The following is a 19,907-nucleotide window of genomic DNA, read 5'->3' as shown; positions in this document are numbered from 1 at the left end:
ATGTATTAGATTTTATGTATCACCAGTATCACCATTTATGTATAAGCTTGAGAGAGAGAGAGAGAGAGAGAGAGAGAGAGAGAGAGATCATGTATTCGTTTCCCAGAAATAAATTTTATAATTATGTCCATAAGGACAAACACAAATTTAAAACAAGAGACTTAATTCTTAATTCTCCATGTTAAAATTAAGGGGAGAGATTTTTATTTTTTTCCCAGTTTCATTTTCTTGAGTGTTTACTAGAGAAAACTTGTCATGCATATAACTATATATGTGAAATATATAAATTTCATAGCTAGAACATATTTATTTATTTTAAAATCTCATAATGGCATAGATATAATCATAGATCTAGTTGATATAACAAAGGAATTGATTTAAAAAAATATCTTTTATAGAATAGGTTATGGATTAAAAAAATAAAAACCCAAATCATTTAACATGTTTTTAAAGATACAGAAATTTATGTTTCACATTATTTAGTAAGTAAAACAGTCATTACATTTCTTAACCCGTCTCTTTGCTTTTGTAAAAAAAAATCATATTTAATAATTATGCTGCCCCAGTACACTCATAGTAAATAATTTGGTTGTCATATACACAGGCTACAACAGAACAGCCCTGGTTATTGTTATGACAGTCATCAACTGTGGAAGGGTATTCTAGCAGAATTGTGTAGCAGTAAAGAATCACTGAAAAAAAATCCTTCATGGCAAAGCAAATTTTTTGTTTGGTTGATGGTTGAAGTAGGTAATGACTTGTAAAATGGTAATACAAAAACACCCTCAAGGACTTCCCTGGTGGCGCAGTGTTTAAGAATCTGCCTGCCAATGCGGGGGACACAGATTTGATCCCTTGTCGAGGAAGATCCCAAATGCTGCAGAGCAACTAAGCCTGTGAGCCACAACTACTGAGCACATGTGCCACAACTACTGAAGCCTGTGCACCTAGAGCCTGCAACAAGAGAAGCCACTGAAATAAGCCCGCACACTGTAACAAAGAGTAGCCCCCGCTCACTGCAACTAGAGAAAGCCTGTATGCAGCAACGAAGACCCAATCAGCCATAAATTAATTAATTAATTAATTAATTAATTAATTAATTAAAAAAAAACCTCCCCCCAAACCAACTACAGTGTCCACATTTGAACCAGTATATATTGTGAGGAGATGGGATATATTTTGGTGGAGGAGAAAACTACAATAACCCAGCTGACTTAATGCTGTTAGGAAAGCTTTTTTCTTGCATCCATCATTTTGAGATTATTTTTGTCTTTATAATAAACAAATATCACCAGGATGTGTTTAGCTCTGGTAGTATTTTTATATTAAAATATGTTGAGATGCTTTAATCTGAGTTCTGAGTCTCTTTTTTCCTAGTCATGAAAGTTTTCTTTCAAAACGTTTATTTTTTTGTGGTTTTTGTTTTTGAAGGGATATTTTTGCGTTCATAATTTTTCTCTCTGTCTTCCCCTACATATAAAATACTATTGGGCTTATTGTATAAAGATTTTTCTCTTTTCCCTCATTTTTATATCACTGTTTTTATATTACTATTGGTTCTTTCGAGTTTTACTGCTTTCAAGGCTGATCTTAATTAAGCATATTCAATTTTCTAGAACTCCTAATTTATTTCCTACATCTCCTTTTACACATCATCAGGGTGCCTGTTTTTTTTTTCTTTTTCTTAACTATTTGGACAACAATGTATCTATATCAGAAACTTCCAAGACTTCTTTACCTATTATACTGAAACTATTTTTGTTTCAATTATATTAAAAATGATAATTAGTTTTCTAAAAAGAAAATGTGTTGCCTATAGTTGGCTTATCCTCAGATCTCTGGATATCTGTAAGATTATCTTCCATTTGATTGCAGTAATGCTCCTAACATTTCTGGTATTGTAATACAAAAGGTTTTTTAAAAGCTTCTAATCTCATTAATGATATGTAATTATTATTATGACTGTTATGTTTTTTTAATTTGTCTTTTCCCTGTGTATATATTTTGCTTAAAGAAATTTAATGTTTATGTAGTAATATTGATTGATCATTTTATGTTTAATGTCCTTTTTTTTTTTAAATCTTCCCCTCTTCTAGTGCCATAAAATAATCTCATTTTATTTTAAAGCATAAATAGCCTATGACTTTAATCAATTTGGTAAACATTTATGATGTCAATTTATCTACTTTTTACAATGATGACCTGTGGTGCCAGTGCCTTTCATTTCCTAATGTATTTTAATCTGTAACTCCAATTTGGACCTATACCAAGTTCTGCAGTATATATTACACTGCTTCCTAAGGGCTCCACAAAGTCCACTAGACCTATTTTCCAAACCAAATGGATGTTGATATCTGTTTCATCAGCCTCTCCCCCATTATTTTCCCTTAAGAGTTCTTGATTATTTATGAATATGCACTCTTCAACATGAAGTTTTGGATCAGTCTAGATTATTGACTCATTCAGTAAATGTTACTTATGTGTGCCAGCATAATTTCAGGTACTAAGTATACAATAAACAAAACAGACAAAAATCCTCATCCTTATGGAGTCTACATTCTTATGAGAAAGAAAATGGGCAAGATATATGACAAAACTATACAGTATATTATGCTGTGATAATGCTAAATATGACAGATATAGCATGTTTATTAATCAGCTGTTTCTGTGTTGATTAATCACCAAAATATCTCAGTAGCTTACAAAAACAAATATTTAATTCTATCTTGCATTATATGAGAACTATGACTAAGCTACAACTACTAGGTTAGGCTCAATTCCAAGTGAATTTTCATCTCAGAATATGAGCTGAAAAGGCAGTCATTGGGAAGGCAAGATCAGGAACACAGAATGAAACCACTTAAAGGCATTTAAAGTGGCTCATGACATGTCTTCTCATATTCTGTTAACAAAACAAAGTCATTGGCAAAGCACAGTTAAAGTAGCAGGGACATATATACCACCTACAGGAAAGCATGATAAGGGAGGGAAAGAAATAATTGTGAACAAATAATACAATCCATTCACTGTCCACTCTCTAGACTCAAATAACTATGTGCCCCTTAGAGGTAAAATCCACTTACCTGCTCCCTGACACCCCCAAATCTCTTTAAAACATGGCACCAGTCTTGATTTCAAGACTTTTTGATATAATCATATACAATGTGGCTTTTCTTGTTCCAGAGACCACTGAATTAGGACACATTATTTGCCCACCAAAAATTCAATATATAACTGGGGATGAATAAGGACAAAATTGTTGAAATAAACACCCTGTTTAAAAGGGAAAATATGTCAGTGGCTCATAGCAATTCAGAAATTATTGTCTGCAATCATTATGTGTTTCTGTCCCTAAGGCTCTAAGGCTAATTTATTTGTTGAACCCTTTACATTTGCATTTTTAGCCCTAAAAGTCATGAAATTTCTAATTTCTTCCTCTTCTCTTTCATGCCTATTAGAAAATACACGATTTTTTTTTTCTGAGCTGACCTCTTTCTTGTAGTATCTTATCAAATACAGCTAATAAAAATCAACTCATATTATAGACATTCTCTCTTAATATCTCTTCTCCTAAAGCCATAGCTTCATTAGGTACATTTTCTGCCTTCCAACTTACCCTAGGAATATATTTATCAAAGCAAAACACAGTCACCTTCTAGCATCCTATAAGCATTACTTCATACTTTGTTCTTCTTCAAACACAAATCCACATAATTTATTGTTGTTGGTGTCTTGGTCAAATTAACTGGTGAATCCTAAATTCAATGGGAAAATATATTCTAATCACTGGAAAGCATGACAGAGACAGGGAGAGAATAATTAAATTTGCCAGGGAAGGTAAGAGAGACACCAAGTATTTGAGGATGAGAAGTCAGTAAAATACTATTCCAAACAGAATTCTCTGAGGAAGACAAATGAGAATGAATGTTGTATAAAGATTGCAGCCTCTGAGACAAACATTTTAAGTAGTTTTCCAATGAGGTTCTCTGAACAATGAATTCATTCCTTTTGTTTTAATGTATCTTTATATCATCTTCACTTTTAATGCAATTTAGCGTGTTAAAGATTACTAGAGTAACAGTTTTTCCCCCTTCTCATCAATTTTGAAGACAAGTCTCTATTGTCATCTGTACTCTGCTTTTGTTGATGATAAGTTCATAGTGAGTTAAATGGTTTTCTCTTTGGTTTTGGAATTCTAAAGTTCACCATAACACATCTAGGTGATAGTATTTTTCCACTCTGTTTGGATCTTCTAATAATTGTTTATCTAAGGTTTCATGTCAGTATTTATTCTTGAAAACTCTTAGTTTACTTTTTTGTTTTTGTGTTTTGAACACTGCCTCACCATTTTCTTTGTTATCTTCATATGAAAGTCCTATGATTGTACATTGAAGCTTATTTTCTTTGGTGCATATTTCTCTCTCTCTCTCTCTCTCTCGTTCTCACTCTCTCTCTAATCTTCAGCTTCTCAGATGCATTCTGGTTAATTTTCTTCAAACATATCTTCCAGTTTACTTATTCTGTATTCAGCTGTGTCTAATCTATTTCCCCCAATGTCAGTGTCTATGTTGCATCTTCTGTTGATTGATAAGTACAGTTTTTCCGTTTTTCATTTCAGAGCAAGCCCTGGTTTCATGCCAGACACTTAACTCTAGTATCATCTCTAATAAGTTCCTGTAATTATATACTTCCTCCTTTCTCCAGGGCTAACAAGCTAAGATGCTAGCTTGCAATGCATACATCCTGCCTTATACTCTCTCTGGGCTCTCACAACATCAGCTTGCAAATTTCCCACTTGAAGTGCAGATTCACTCACACTACTACACCCACATGAAAATATAAATTAAAATTTATTGAGGGAAAACATAATTACATCAGTAGCAGAATGCACATAATTCCCTAAACTCTTATTTGTCCAGAGTATGACATTTAGGCTTCACAGAACTCTACAACAGAGCTCCCATAGAAAGGAACTCCCACTCCTATAATGTTCTCTATATTTTCAAAGTCAGGAGACAGAGAGCACTACAGCACCTAGGCAAATATGTAAGAGGGGAAGCTCCCTAGCTGAAGAGGTGGCCATATTGGAAAGAAGGAGCCTCTGAGTTCTATAGCTGGTGCCAGCTTATAGAGACTAGACTTGTCATATCAAACAAGTCTTCAACTTGTTTTTCTTCATTCCTCTAAATTGAAGCTCCTTTTTAATATTAGCTACCTAATTGTTGTCAAAATGTTGATTATGTATACACTTACATTTCCTTTTTTTGTAAATATCATGAAGGTTGGTTCACTCTTGGCAACTATATTTTCCATGGAAAAAAATTAGAAAGTGTGTAGACAGAATTTTTTCTATGAATGAAACGTCTGTTACACCAAATGTCTACTACAGAGTCTATAGCATTTTTGATGCTTTAAATTATTTTAAGATAGAATTTCTCCTTATCTGGGAAAGTTAAATATACTGGAACATTTATGATTTAAATGGCTGGATGTGAAGCTTAGACTTGTTGAGCCATGAGGTGGTGTAATGTGTATTTTTGAATTTTAGGTATCAAATGGTTTATAGTACATTAGTAGTGTCTTTTTTTTTCTTAGTTTGAATATATGTGAATAATTTCTAAGTGATATTCTACCTCATTAGCAAGTTTTAAATATACCTCTAAATAGTGCTAATGTTACCTATTTTGGTGTTAAGAGTACATAATTTTATGTGACAGAGATACAGATATTATTTCATAATTTTTTCTGAATATTCCATAATTTCATATGCCATATGTGATCCTTTTCAAATAATTTCTTAGACACCATCACAAAATGTTAATGATTAACTGAAGTACCTTTAAGAAAGGAAGACTTCATGGGAATAATAAAAGAGAATTTGGTTCATTGAAGCTTGTCCCTTTTAATATACTTTTTTTCCCAGGATAGTCTTGATTCTAATTGATTTTTAAAAGACCTTGTACCTTTGCTTCAGTAGCTTTACCAGGTGAGCAAATAAGTCATTTCCTAAGATTAACCGCATGCCCTAGCCTATAAGAACTGTAATCAACTTATCATTACATTTATTCTGACTAGTTAATATGTTTATTACATGAAAAATATTTACTTGGGAAAGTGACTACCTTTACACAAGATACATATCTATTTATAGATGATTCTGGGAGAAGTTGATTGACACATAAGTGGTTAAGATACTGTACTATGATTTATACAGGATGTCTGACATCATAAGGTTAACCAGAGAGTTTCAAAATCTCTACATTAAATTGTTTTATGCAGATAGAGTATACATTGGAAATGCTACATTCAAATTAAAAAAAAAAAAAGACACACAAAGAATCTGGGATGTCCCTGAATCTAAGACACTTGTATTGAATACTAATCATTAAGCATTACGTTAAGCTCTGCCTGCAATATTTTTAATACATGAATAAAAGACTAATTCTACAGTCATTCAAATGCCACACATTAAAAGGACAATTGTCCTATATCAGAATATTCACTGTAATTGGGAATATGCTTAACCAACATTCTGTGTTATCATGTGTCAACATGCAGCATTGCAAAGCTGATTCTCCTGTACAAATTTATTTTCTTCAAAGTAATGATACAATGGGCCACTTTTTAACACTCTCTCACTTTTAATCATAAGCATGACTCATAAAAAACTGAAAAAACTGTAAACTTATAAATCCCAAATGAAAATCATTCCTACTTTTTTCAGCATTCTATGAAGAATTAGAAATTGATTTGTAAAGATTAACTAGTAACAATCAAATTATTTCTAAGAAATATATGCCCATGTCCATAAACACACATATCTATACAAAACAACAACAACAACAACAAAAATATATATATATATAGAAAAGTAGACTGATGATGGATATTTAAAAGAGCATACATGTATCCTTTTGCAGAACCAGTAGTTAAGAAGTGAGGAAATAATATAGAAGAAATATTTGAGTAAATGCTGACCAAAATTCCTTGGAACTCAATAAAAGATAGCTTTAAAATGCCTTATAATTGAAAAGCAGATTCTTAAAAAAGTAAATACCTCCTAGGTACAACATAGTTAAACTTCTGGAAAGTTAAGCACAGAATATCTTAAAATAAGAAAGATCCATTAAAGTAGAATAAACTATAGTAAAATGATAATAAGACTGAGATGGATTTTTTTTTAACAGACAAGATGGTGGTCAGCAGACATTACATCATTAATTTTTGAAATAGAGAAAAATATCCTTCGAGCTAGAATTCCATTTCCATTGGAAATTACCCTTTTAAAATGGTAGGAAAAAGAATGTTTATGACAAAAACTAAAAAGGAAAAAAATCATTGATAGTAGACTAGCACTAAAGGAAGAGAAAGGGATTTTTAAAGAAAATTTAGAATTTCCTTTTAAAATGATTAATGACTATAGAAGGAAAAACGGAAAATAAAGAAAATAAATAGCACCAGGAAGGATAAATTATAATTGACTTAAAACATGATTCTTTAACAACACAAAACAAAACAAAATTACAATTTCACATAAGGCTTAATTTATAAGATGACAAAAATAGCAAAAATAAAAGATTTTTAAAGTTTAAAGTTATTCCATTTTTCAAGTGATAAATTATATTTTAAGGTGGAATGAAATAAATTGAAATATCTAGAGCAAACATTAAAGAAAAATAGAAGAAAGTAAAATAAAAAATATTGATGGAGGATAAAATGAACAAAATTAAATACAAGAATAATTCATAGAAAGTAAGGAAAGAGAGAAAAGAAATAAAAGAAAAAAGTAGCAAGATGGTAGACTTAAATAGAAATGTACCAGTAATTAATTATAAGTATAGTAAATAAAAATAAACAACAGAAATGTGAAACCAGATTAAAACAAATCAACAAAAACTTAGTGTCTTAAATGAAACTTAAAAAAAATAAGAACAATATAGTAAAAAAGTAAAATGATGAAAAATATTATACCATACAGCTGTTAACTAAAAAAAAGGAAAACAAAATATCTGGAATAGTTATATTAATGTCAGATAAATTGGACTTTAATTTATGAACCATTATTAAAGAGAGATGTTTCACAATGACATACTTTCAAAGAAGAAGATATCATACCTTAAATCTGTGTGCATCTGGTAACATGATTTCAAACTATATCTAACCAAAATAAAACAAAACCAAAAAATACTAATAAAAAATAGAAGAAAAAATAGAAAAATCCAGTATCATAATGGGATATAATAACATACATCTCTCAAGAGCTGACAAAAAAAAAAAAAAAACTTCTGTTTGAATATAGAAAATTGCAGTGACATAATGAATAAACTTGAACTAATTTATATATGTAGAAAACTAACCATGAAGCTGTGGAATTTACCTTCTTTTAAATCAAGTACATGTTGACACTTAAAAAAAACTCAAGAAGTTTCAAAATATATGCCTGTAACCATGGTAAAATAAACTAGGTATTTTTTTTAAAGTATGCTAGAAAAACTCCAACTTGGTGGTAATTGAAATATGTACTTCACATTTTGATGGATCAAAGGAGAAGCTTGCTTGCTTGTTTCTTTTAATTTGTTTCAAATCAAATATTAATGCTGAATATATTATATGCCATTTAGATTTGTTCTCATGAAAATGCAAATAATAACTTTAAAACAACAGGCCTTCATCTAAAATATTTTACCATCAAAAAAATGACATCAATGTCAATATTTCCATCAGTGATATTACCTCTTTTACTAACATTAAATTTACCCACATCAGTTAGTTTTCTCATTCTTAGGTTTATGGGAAATACTGACATCTACTGAACTTTTAGGACTTGAGCCTCCCAATATTAACATTGCACTATATCAACTCGAGTCACAAACAGGCTAAAGTTGTTGGATGACTTAATTTTGCAATTATTTCAAGTTCTTAGGGGAATTTTTGTTAAACGATCAAATTTCTGCTCTTTAATTAATGATTATTTGACATGTGTTCTTCTTGTTTCCCCAGATTGGTTATTTACTCTATGAGGACAATTCTCAAATACAACTTCCTTCATTTAGGCTATAGAAGGTTTGCTTTATGAGCTTTCATGAAATTTACTGATATTTATGCACATTTTCTTTACACAGAATAATAGACCTCAGTGACTTTTTATCTGTCTGAGAATCAATTATGGAATAACCATAGCATAGTTAAAACCAGAGAAGGAAATAGCAAGAATCTTCAGAATTAGAATAGATTCCTTTCAATAAAAGTACTAATATTGAGGAACTTACACCTTGAGATATTGTCTCTGAAGAAGAACCGGGCATCACTTGTGTCCTTTGAGTAAGGATTCAAGCCACAGATGGGCTGATTTGTTCTCTTTCACTGTGAGTCTGACAAGTACTTCCCTTTTCTAATTTGTCATGTGTAGTTGGACATGTACCATCCAATGTCTGTTCTCCCCCATAGCCTCCCTGACACTGACAGGCAGCCCGCTTCCACCTGGACTTTCGTTTGCCTTGTATTCCAGGCCACTGAGTTTGCATCTGCCTAGTGTAGAGAGTCTTTGTAGGGCAAATTATTAGTCTAGTTCACATGTAACTCTCAAATGCTTACTCAAAACCCATTTACCTTAAATTAAGGTACACTGATAACTTTAAGTTATGATACAAGATGTAACAAGCTGATTTTCACAGGCCATAGCAAATTGATAGGAAGAGAAAGACATTGTAAAAAATGCTATGAGGGAATATTTTACAAAGCTTTGCATGCCAGATGTTTAAACCTGAGTCAGTCAGTTATGGTAAAACATGGCTCTCTCAAGTGAAGAGAAAAAAAAAAAAGTCAGAAGGAGAACTGTAAACAAAACAAAACAAAAACATCTTAAGAGAAACAGACTACTGGGTCTGTTTGATGACTGATCTTTATAGAATTTGAACTGTTTATAGATTTCCTGGTGCATTTCATGGTGCTTCATGAATGCAAGTCCTCATAGCACATCACATTTTTTTCCTCCATGCAGTTTGCAAAGTTTCCCACTATATATCTAGCCACTTGGTGAATTATAATGCTTGTGGCAAAATTAAAGAATACTTTACTGCAAGCTATTCTTGTCATGGTGACACCAAATCATTCTGAAAGCAGCAATGTGTTTAGTGCAATATGCGTGCACAATAAAATATCTTTTAAACAGATCAGAGTGTGAGGTTCCGGGTGTGTACTGCCTCTGCTTCAAAACACTAAGAGCATCTCAACATGTGGCAGGATTGACAGTTGTCAGTCATTATGTACAGACTGCTACAGATGGAAGACATGTAGATCCCATTGGATATAATGAGTTAATTCAATGAATGTACGTTTATTCTGTGTCCTTGTCAGGTAAAACAATTGTTTTTCCTATGAACTGATGCTTCAGCAACTATCATCAATCAAAATAAATTAGGAATACACTTTTCTGTATTCATCACCATTACAATTTTCTGTTGATTTCTAAAATCAGTTTTAATGGACTTGTCAATTTAAAAATCAGTTTATGGAGAGAAGGAGGGAGAGAAAGAATGGAAGATGTTATTTGTACCAAGATCAAGCATTTATTGAGCCTCTACTGTGTAGAATTTGAGTTTTTCACTCTATTACAATAAGGGTTATGATATTAATATATATCTTTAAAATAGTGGTGGTAGAATTTATTTGAAAATAAGGTAGGTTGAAAATAAGGTTGGTGTTGTAAATTATAATAAAGTTTATATTCACCTGAGTTCAACAGCACTTTTCTCATAATGAAATATGTGTATATGTATATTGTGTGGAATAAGGGATAAAATGAATACAAAAGTACACTGTAGGGCTTCCCTGGTGGCGCAGTGGTTGAGAGTCCGCCTGCCGATGCAGGGGACGTGGGTTCGTGCCCGGGTCCGGGAAGATCCCACATGCCGTGGAGAGTCTGGGCCCGTGAGCCATGGCCACTGAGCCTGCGTGTCTGGAGCCTGTGCTCCACAACGGGAGAGACCACAACAGTGAGAGGCCCGCGTACGGAAAAAAAAAGAAAAAAAAATCACTATAATTTTGTAAAATGACTTGAAATTTAATTATACTTCATGGCTTAATAATGTGGACCTATCTATGATTTATAATTTTCTTTCAAACATATTTTCTTCATGGAGCAAAAGCCACATAAAAGAACCAGGTCACATAATCTTATCCTTAGAATCGATATTTTAAAGTGGCTTTACCTAACTATGAATTAGTCCTGCATTTCTTTAACACTGGTCTTTTTTTTTTTTCTGCTTTATAACAAATTTAATCAGTTATACATATACATATGTTCCCATATCCCCTCCCTTTTGCGTCTCCCTCCCACCCTCCCTATCCCACCCCTCCAGGCTGTCCCAAAGCACCGAGCTGATCTCCCTGTGCTCTGCGGCTGCTTCCCACTATCTATCTACCTTACGTTTGGTAGTGTATATATGTCCATGCCGCTCTTTCGCTTTGTCACAGCTTACCCTTCCCCCTCCCCATATCCTCAAGTCCATTCTCTAGTAGATCTGTGTCTTTATTCCTGTCTTACCACTAGGTTCTTCATGACATTTTTTTTTCTTAAATTGTCTTTTAACAAAAGTAGTTTGACAGAGTATTTAAATTTGACTAATTTACTCATTCATTTAGTAATCATTTATCAAGGGTTCGGCAACGATCTGAATATTTAAGGGTACAAAGACAAGTCAAGCATCATTATTACTTAGAGGGACTCACAGTAGGGGAGATATGCACCTATGGAAATAAACACAGCATAAACGTTCATGGGAAAGTGCTATATAACAGGAAATGAGGGTTAATTAACTCTGCTAATTCTGCAACAGAGGTCAGAGAAACTTGTAAGTGGGCTTTTATTTATTTTATTTTTTAATTTATTATTTATTTATTTTCTTGCGGTACACGGGACTCTCACTGTTGTGGCCTCTCCCATTGCGGAGCACAGGCTCCGGACGCGCAGGCTCAGCGGCCATGGCTCACGGTCCCAGCCGCTCCGCCGCATGTGGGATCTTCCCAGACTGGGGCACAAACCCGCGTCCCCTGCATCAGCAGGTGGTCTTTCAACCACTGCGCCACCAGGGAAACCCAGTAAGTGGGCTTTTAAACAAAGGCACGTGAGTGTGGAAAATTCTGGGCTGATTTAAGGATGCACAAACTGTTATGTTTTTGGAACAGGCAGTATTCCATCGTGTATGGAGTGTACTGAGAATGATGCTGAGAGATAAGCCTGGGGATGGCCTTTCATACTGACTTGTGGAGAGTCTTTATTGACATCCCATGCTGTCTACTTCGTTACAGTTTTTAAACAGCATGTGTAAGTAGGACAGCTCCCCTACAGGACTGTTATGATAATTAATGGTTATTCTATAAAATGCCATCCACAGTTTCTGCCACATTAGAAATACTCAAATATGTTTCTTTCCCTTTCTGAGGGTGTCATAAACACAATTTCATTCTGAGCTCACAGAACTAACACTCTCTCCCCTTGAATTGCCTGAGAGTTTGTGCTCTGTATTCACAAAGTTCATATTCTACTTTGAGATCAGACTTTATTATATTAGCCGTACCCTGTGGTTGGATGGCATGTTTGTGTGTGTGTGTATGTGAAAAGTGTTCATTCCTAACTTGCAGGATTTTTTTTTTAAATTTCAGTCACAAAACATGCATTTTTGACTATTTTGCAAGAGTAGAATGCCCTTATCAAAATGTATTATGAATATCTCCATGAATTCCTTAGTAATACATAACTACTTCAGCAAATGCAGGATATCATTCCTTAGTACCACTATCTTATTTTTAGTATTTAACTGTGATGCCAACTGAAATGGCTATCTAACACAGTGACAATTATCTGCCAGGTTCAGGAGACCACAGATGGAGTGATTTCTTTAGTCTTGTGTATAAAAGGAAGACCATGAAAAACAAAATATTCCCATTTAAGATAATAGTAACATGATATTATATGTTCAAGTATAGTTGACCCTTGAACAACATGGAGTTTAGGAGCGTCCAACCTCTATGCTGTCCAAAAATGCATATAACTTATAGTCGGCCCTTTGTATCCAGGTTCCTCAGTATCTGCAGTTACAACCAACCACAGATCTGATCATGTAGTCCTGTGGTACTTACTACTGAGAAAAATCCATGTAAAAGTGGACCCTTGCAGCTCAAATCTGTGTTGTTCAAGAGTCAACTGTATTTCAATCTGTTTTACATAAATGAATAGTGATAAGTGCAAACCAGAAGAAACAGGTACGTACTTTGAGGAAACCGTGGGGGGTTGTCATTGACATCTGTCAGGGTGATGTTGACCGTAGTGGATCCCGACAGCCCTCCAACTTGCCCAGCCATGTCTTTGGCTTGAATGACCACTGAGTAATGTTCTCTGGCTTCTCTGTCCATATTATGTAAGGCAGTTCTAATAACTCCTGTAATACATATTTTAAACAAAACAGTATGGATTATACATTAAATGAGAAGCAACATAGGTATCTCTCTCTTTTTTATTTTTTTCTTTTAAGAAAAGTAGTTTTAACTGAAATGCTTTTGAGAGAAAACCAGGCTTCTGAGACAAACAGTACCTTGACAATGTTATTAAAACTGTCTCATCGAAATATTTATTTATAACCATGCATCCCAAACCAATCTATTAGAGGTAAATGAAGATACCCATCTCTTGGTGGTCTTTGGGGTCACTGGCCTCTAGAGGACAGCCCTGCAGTCCCTGATCTTTCCTTCTGCTGGTGGCCTGAATATTTCACAACTCATTCTCCTCGCAAGTGTCAGCTGAGATGTTTTGAGTGGTTAATTTTCCTCCCTACAGAACAATTTACTTAGTTTTCTGAGAGGGTTGTCAAAATTTGATGATGAAAAACATTGGCAGAGTGTAGACACTTGAACAAAGATTATAGGCAGGAGGGATTTTAACATTTATCAAGACTAAGAAACTGACTTTTTGTCAGGAAATAACAACTATAATAAGAACTAGATCTAAGTACACAAGCAAAATAAAGTGATGAGATTGGTTCCAAGACTTGCATGTAGAAGCCACATTCTTTTTCTTGTAGTACCAAAAAAGACATTTAATGCACTTTCTCATTAATTAATACTGGATTCAATAAAGAGATACAAAATGTTATATATCCATATGTAGTTATGTGTAGGTAAACACACACACACACATAAATTAGATAGATTTGTCAACAAAGCCTTACATTTAGAAACTGGAACACATTTTCTAGCAGGTCAAGTTTATGCAAGGACTATCAAATATGTCTTAAAATAAAAAAAAATTGTCCTCATATACATGAGCCATATTAAACACAAGCATATAAATATATAAGCATACATGTGTTTATATTTATATTTTATATTCATATAAATGTACAATATAAATATATTTGCTACTCCAAACATAGGTTACCATTTAACAACCATCTTTTTACTTTTATTCAAAAGAGTTAGATCAGGTCACTTTTGAGAAAGACACCAATGGCTTCAATTAAACTCACACTTGATTAGTTAATTCACGGGACAGTGCCATTTATAATGACTGCCAACTATAGAGCTTGACAAATACTTTTGCAGACAATATACTGATATAATAGGAGAAAATGGGTTTGTATATCCAAGTGGAAAAGATAGTCTTTTAAAGTTGGAAAGGATTAGTCAATCAGTTGTTTTGAATGTAGAACACTTAACCGCTTCCTTTTTTTTTTTTTTTTTCACTGAATTGATTGCACATGCGATGCTCTGAGAGGAGAGCCACAGGCCCCAGGAAAAGAGATCCCCCTACTTTCAAAACTTGTGAACATATAATTGAGGGAATTTAGGAGAACTTTCCTGAAGCTAAATAAGAATGAAAATTATTCTTATCAAAAGAAATTATAATAATATGATAAATGATTCATCTAATTCATGCATATGAAAAAGCCTCAAGCATCCTTACTAAATAGAATGTTTTATCACATATGGTAATTATATAAGAAAAAATTAAATAGATACAGAAAGGAACAAGTTAAGAATTTATGAAAATATTTAATGAAAGAAATGTATACTCTCTGATATTTGAAAAAAAATGCCATTCTAAAAAGAATACACTAGAAATGGGACTTGTCTCTGATGTGTAGAAGTATGAGATTACTGCCCAGGATGTTTTACAATGAAATCATTACAGTGATATTTGAAGAATATACATATGTGAAAATAAAATCTGTCATTAAAAAAGTGAATGATAGATAGTTTTATGCAATTTGAATGTAATTCATTTCAGAGGATCAGAGAAGACGAATTAGCACAACCCCTGTTTTACAGCATGGACCTTAATAATTTCATTGCAATTGCCATTATCTCCCTTCTTTTATAATACTGCTACTCTGACATGAAATGGGAAGAAATTTGTCAGCTAAATTTGCTATGGAAAGAAAAGAGCATATCCAGAATTGACACATCTTTCTCAGAAACAATTGTTTAAGGGTTCATTTAAACTCTCTGTTCTCTTGAGAATGGTTCAGTTGCATGTGCTTAGCTATGACCTCCCCTGAAGGCACATAGGTAACTGGGGAATGTTCAGGCAAATTGCCATAGCAACATGATCCCTGTATACAATAATCTTATTCAAACATGTGTCCCAGATGCTTGTAAGTAGGGTAGTCTAGAACACAGCTGATGCACAGTAACACATTTTTTCCTCTTAAGTAGACTTTATTTTCTAGAGCAGTTTTAGGTCCATAGTAAAATTAAGAAAGTACAGACAGTTACCCTGTACCCTCTTCCTCCTGACACACACAGCCTCCCCAGCTAGCACCATTCTGTATTAAAATGATGCATTTTTTACAGGTGATGAGCCTACATTGACATGTTACCACCCAAAGTACGTAATTTATGTTAGGGATCACTTGGTGTTGTACATTCTATGGGTTTGGACACATGCATAATGATATGTATTCATCATTGCAGTATTGCACAGAATAATTTAACTGCCCTAAAAATCCTCTTTATTCCACCTATTCACCATTCCTCCCCTCAACCTTGGCAATCACTGATCTTTTTACTGTTTGCACATTTTGCCTTTTCCAAAAAGTTGTATTACTGGATTCATACAGTGTGCAATTTTTTTCAGATTGGCTTCTTCAATTAGTAAAAGGCATTTAAGGATCCTCCACGTCTTACCATGTCTTGATAGCTCATTTCTTTTTAGTGCTGAATAATATTCCCCTACTTGGATGTGCCAATGTTTATTCATTCACCTACTAAAGGACATCTTGGTTGCTTTCAAGGTTTGGTGATTATGAATAAAACTGCTATAAACATCTGTGTGCAGGTTTTTGTGTGGACATAAGTCTTCAAATCCTTGAAGTAAATATAAAGGAGTGTGATTGCTGGATCTTATGTTAGGAGTCTGTTTAGTTTTATAAGAAACTGCCAAATTGTCTTCCAAAGTGGCTGTACCATTTTGCATCCCCACCAACAATGAATGAATTTCTGTTGCTTCACATTTTTGCCAGGTTTTGGTGTTGTCAGTGTTCAGACTATCACCATTGTATTAGGTGTATAATGGTATCTCACTGATGTTTTAATTTGCATTTCCTTAATGGCACATAATGATGAAAATCGTTCCATATGTTTATGTCTATATGTATGTCTTCTTTGGTGAGGTGTCTGTTAAGGTCTTTTGTCCATTTTTAAAAATCAGGTTATTGTTTTCTTATTGTTGAATTTTAAGAGTTATTTGTATATGTTAGATAACAGTCCCCTATTAATAAGTCTTTTGCAAATATTGTTTGTCTCTGGCTATTACTTGTCTTTTCATTCTCTTGACAGTGTCTTCCACAGTTTAGAAGTTTTTAATTACTTTGAAATCCATATTATAAATTATTTCTTTCATCAATCACAACTTTGGTGTTATACCTAAAGTCACAGCCTAAGATACCTAAGATAGCTAATGTCATCTAGATTTTCTTCTATGTTACCTTCTAGGAATTTTATAGTTTTATATTTAGGTCTGTGACATATTTTGAGTTACTTTTAGCTAAGAGTGTAATATCTGTGTCATTTTTTTGGCATGTGGTTTTCAATTTATCCCAGCACCATTTGTGGAAATAGCAAGTTTGTCTCCATTGTATAATATTTACTTCTTTGTCAAAGGTCAGTTGACTACATGCATGAGAAACAATTTCTGGGCTCTCTAATCTGTTCCATTGGTATATTTGTCTATTTGTTCATCAATACTACACTGCCTTGATTACTATAGCTTTATAGTAAATATTGAATCAGGGTACTGTCAGTCTTCCTAATTTGTTCTTCTCCTTTAATACTGTGTTGGTTATTCTGGGTCTTTTGATTCTACATACAAACTTTAAAACAAGTTTTTCAATGACTACAAAAGAACTTTTTGGGATTTTGATTGATATTCCATTGATAAAGTTGAGAAGAACTGAAAATATTGAGTTTTACCTCTCCATGGACACAAAATATATCTCCATTTATTTAACAATACTTCTTATTTGTTTCTTTCATGAGAGTTTTGTAGTTTTCCTCATATCAATTTCACACCTTTTTTTTGTTAGATTATACCCAAGTATTTCTTCTAGGGGAAGCTAACCTAAATCATATTGTGTTTTTAAATCAAAGTCAACTTGTTCACTGCTGGCATATAGGAAAGAGATTGACTTTTATATATTAACCTTGCATCCTGAAACCTTGCTCGCTCAAGACTGCATCCTTGAAAATAACTTCCACTGTGGGAAATGTGGGCAGAACGCACATTCCAAGGTCAGAGAAGGGGATGCGGAGTCTCTTATTGCCTGGGTCCAGCTTGCTGGTCAACTGGCATTCACATTCTCTGGATGACCTCCCCCAATATCCATAACAACTACTACAGGTGATTCCAGTGTAAGTGGGTCAAAACTATGTTTTGAAAAACCACAATTAGAAAGACGAAGTTCTGCCATTATGAATTCATACATTTCTTCACTTTTTATTGCCATCTTCTCATGTCAATAAAAGCATATGTGAGGATATACACATGAGCACAGACAATAAAATATATGCAATAGTAATATACATTTTTCAAAATTGTGAAGCCTAAACTCATGTACAAGACTAAGATAAACTATATTTACACAGTCCAAATAAGAACTGATATTTTGTTTTTTTGTTTGGCTTTTCTGCCATGTACCCAAGGACCCAGTAATTGTAATATAACTTATTTTTGTCTTCCAAATAAACATAATAAGGACTTACCACATGGCCTTTTTATTAACCAAATTTGTGAAGAAAACAACTCAGAGCAGCTAAATTAATCACCATAAATTATTACATTGTTTGTTTGTTTAAAAACAAGGAAAACTCTCCTCTTTTCAGTAAATTCTAGGTAACTGGTAATGGCATATTCTGAATGTTTGATATATTCACTGGCAATGTTTACTTCAAAAATTTTAACAGAAATTGTTCCTCTTATTCTCCTCTGATGCTGGGTTGAATCAACAGGATGTCCTTACCCTTGTATCATTTTGTTTGTTTCTTATTACTTTCCTTTTAAACAATTGTAGGTGCCCCACTGCCTGCAAATTACCTTTTGACTACTGCTTCCCAATCACGTTGTTATGTAGGGGCCTGTAACTGGCAATGACTCTCTGCTCAATACAGGCTCATAACATTGAAACTCGTCTGTGGTCATAAACATTACTCAATGAACCTGTCTCACTAACCCACTTTGTGTTTTTGTTTCCTGACTGATGATATTCATATAGAGCAATAGACCCTCCAAAAATTGTTCTTGTACTTTACCCACTAAAAAGTATTTAAGATGGAAATATACAAATCTAGTTGATTAGATAATACCACAGAAGACTTCAAAATAAAACCCCTAAAAGTTCGGAACAAATAAACAAGCAGGACATTCAAATTCCTACAAAAACCTTCAAGGTACATATATGCATTTATAAGAGGAACTGGTAGATTTTCTTCCAGGTTTTAACTACACCTACTCATTTTGGCTCAATTGCTTGCTTTGCCTCTGAATTTGTTCAATCGTTCATTCATTCATTTAAAGTCTATTATGTCATTTTGTAATGTCTATTAAAATGTATTGGAGCCCTAGTGTTTCTCTAATGAGGCACAAGGGCCACTTAACAAAATCACATGAAGTGACAATTATCATGCAACTCCAAGGGCACTATTTTAGACCTACTAAATCAGAATCTGGGGAAGTGGGCCCAGCATCAATCAATATTTGTGATAAGCCCCTTCTGTGATTATCATGAGCAGTCCAATTTGAGATATCCACTTACAGTTGAGAACATATGATATCTGGCCTCAAGGTGCTCATATTTCATTGGAGGATCTGCTCATTTAAAATAATTAATATGTACACTGAGAGGTTTATAAATGCTTAGAAGTTTCAATTTCTACACAATGACACTTAATATCATGGCAGGATTAATTCATCTTTCCAACTACCTAATTGTGATGATCTAGGTACCTGGGAGATTTTTTATGTTATATATTAAATTGCTATTTGTTTCAACATTTGGTATATTATATGCTACTTCTTTTCAACTACACATTATGAATTTTCCCTACTAACTTTGTAAAGATAATGTGGCTTCCATAAATTTCTGTCTACATTGAAATCAAAAACATTCAGACATTGAATCTATATATATGCAACATTACCACAGTTTCAGAAACCTTTTTTCTTCATTTGTCACCAATCCAATGTATATTGAATGTGTCTCTGCTCTATTTAAAATGTGGAATACAAAGACATATAGGATAGAGCTTATAACTTTAGAAGGTCATGATTAGAGTGTTTACAGACAGGGAAATAAATATTCAAATATGGAAAGTTAAGTAATACCACAAATAGATTTTATTAAATGGAAGACAAAACA

The 19,907-nt window shown here is 33.3% G+C and overlaps 1 protein-coding gene across 1 annotated transcript in view; it reads right to left on the bottom strand.

The window, feature by feature from the left end:
• Window positions 1–19,907, bottom strand: part of CDH18 (cadherin 18) — a gene marked incomplete at both ends in the record, with an annotated part of 329,242 nt that overhangs the window by 114,086 nt on the left and 195,249 nt on the right. Inside the window, one exon of the mRNA XM_082621654.1 lies at window positions 13,272–13,439. Coding sequence (XP_082477780.1) covers window positions 13,272–13,439 — 168 coding nt within the window. The remainder of the gene's footprint in view (window positions 1–13,271; window positions 13,440–19,907) is intronic.

The sequence above is a fragment of the Mesoplodon mirus genome, assembly GCF_964341445.2.
Source record: "Mesoplodon mirus genome assembly, chromosome: 5".
Lineage (NCBI taxonomy): Eukaryota > Metazoa > Chordata > Mammalia > Artiodactyla > Ziphiidae > Mesoplodon > Mesoplodon mirus.
This window is presented reverse-complemented; position numbering and strand designations above follow the sequence as displayed.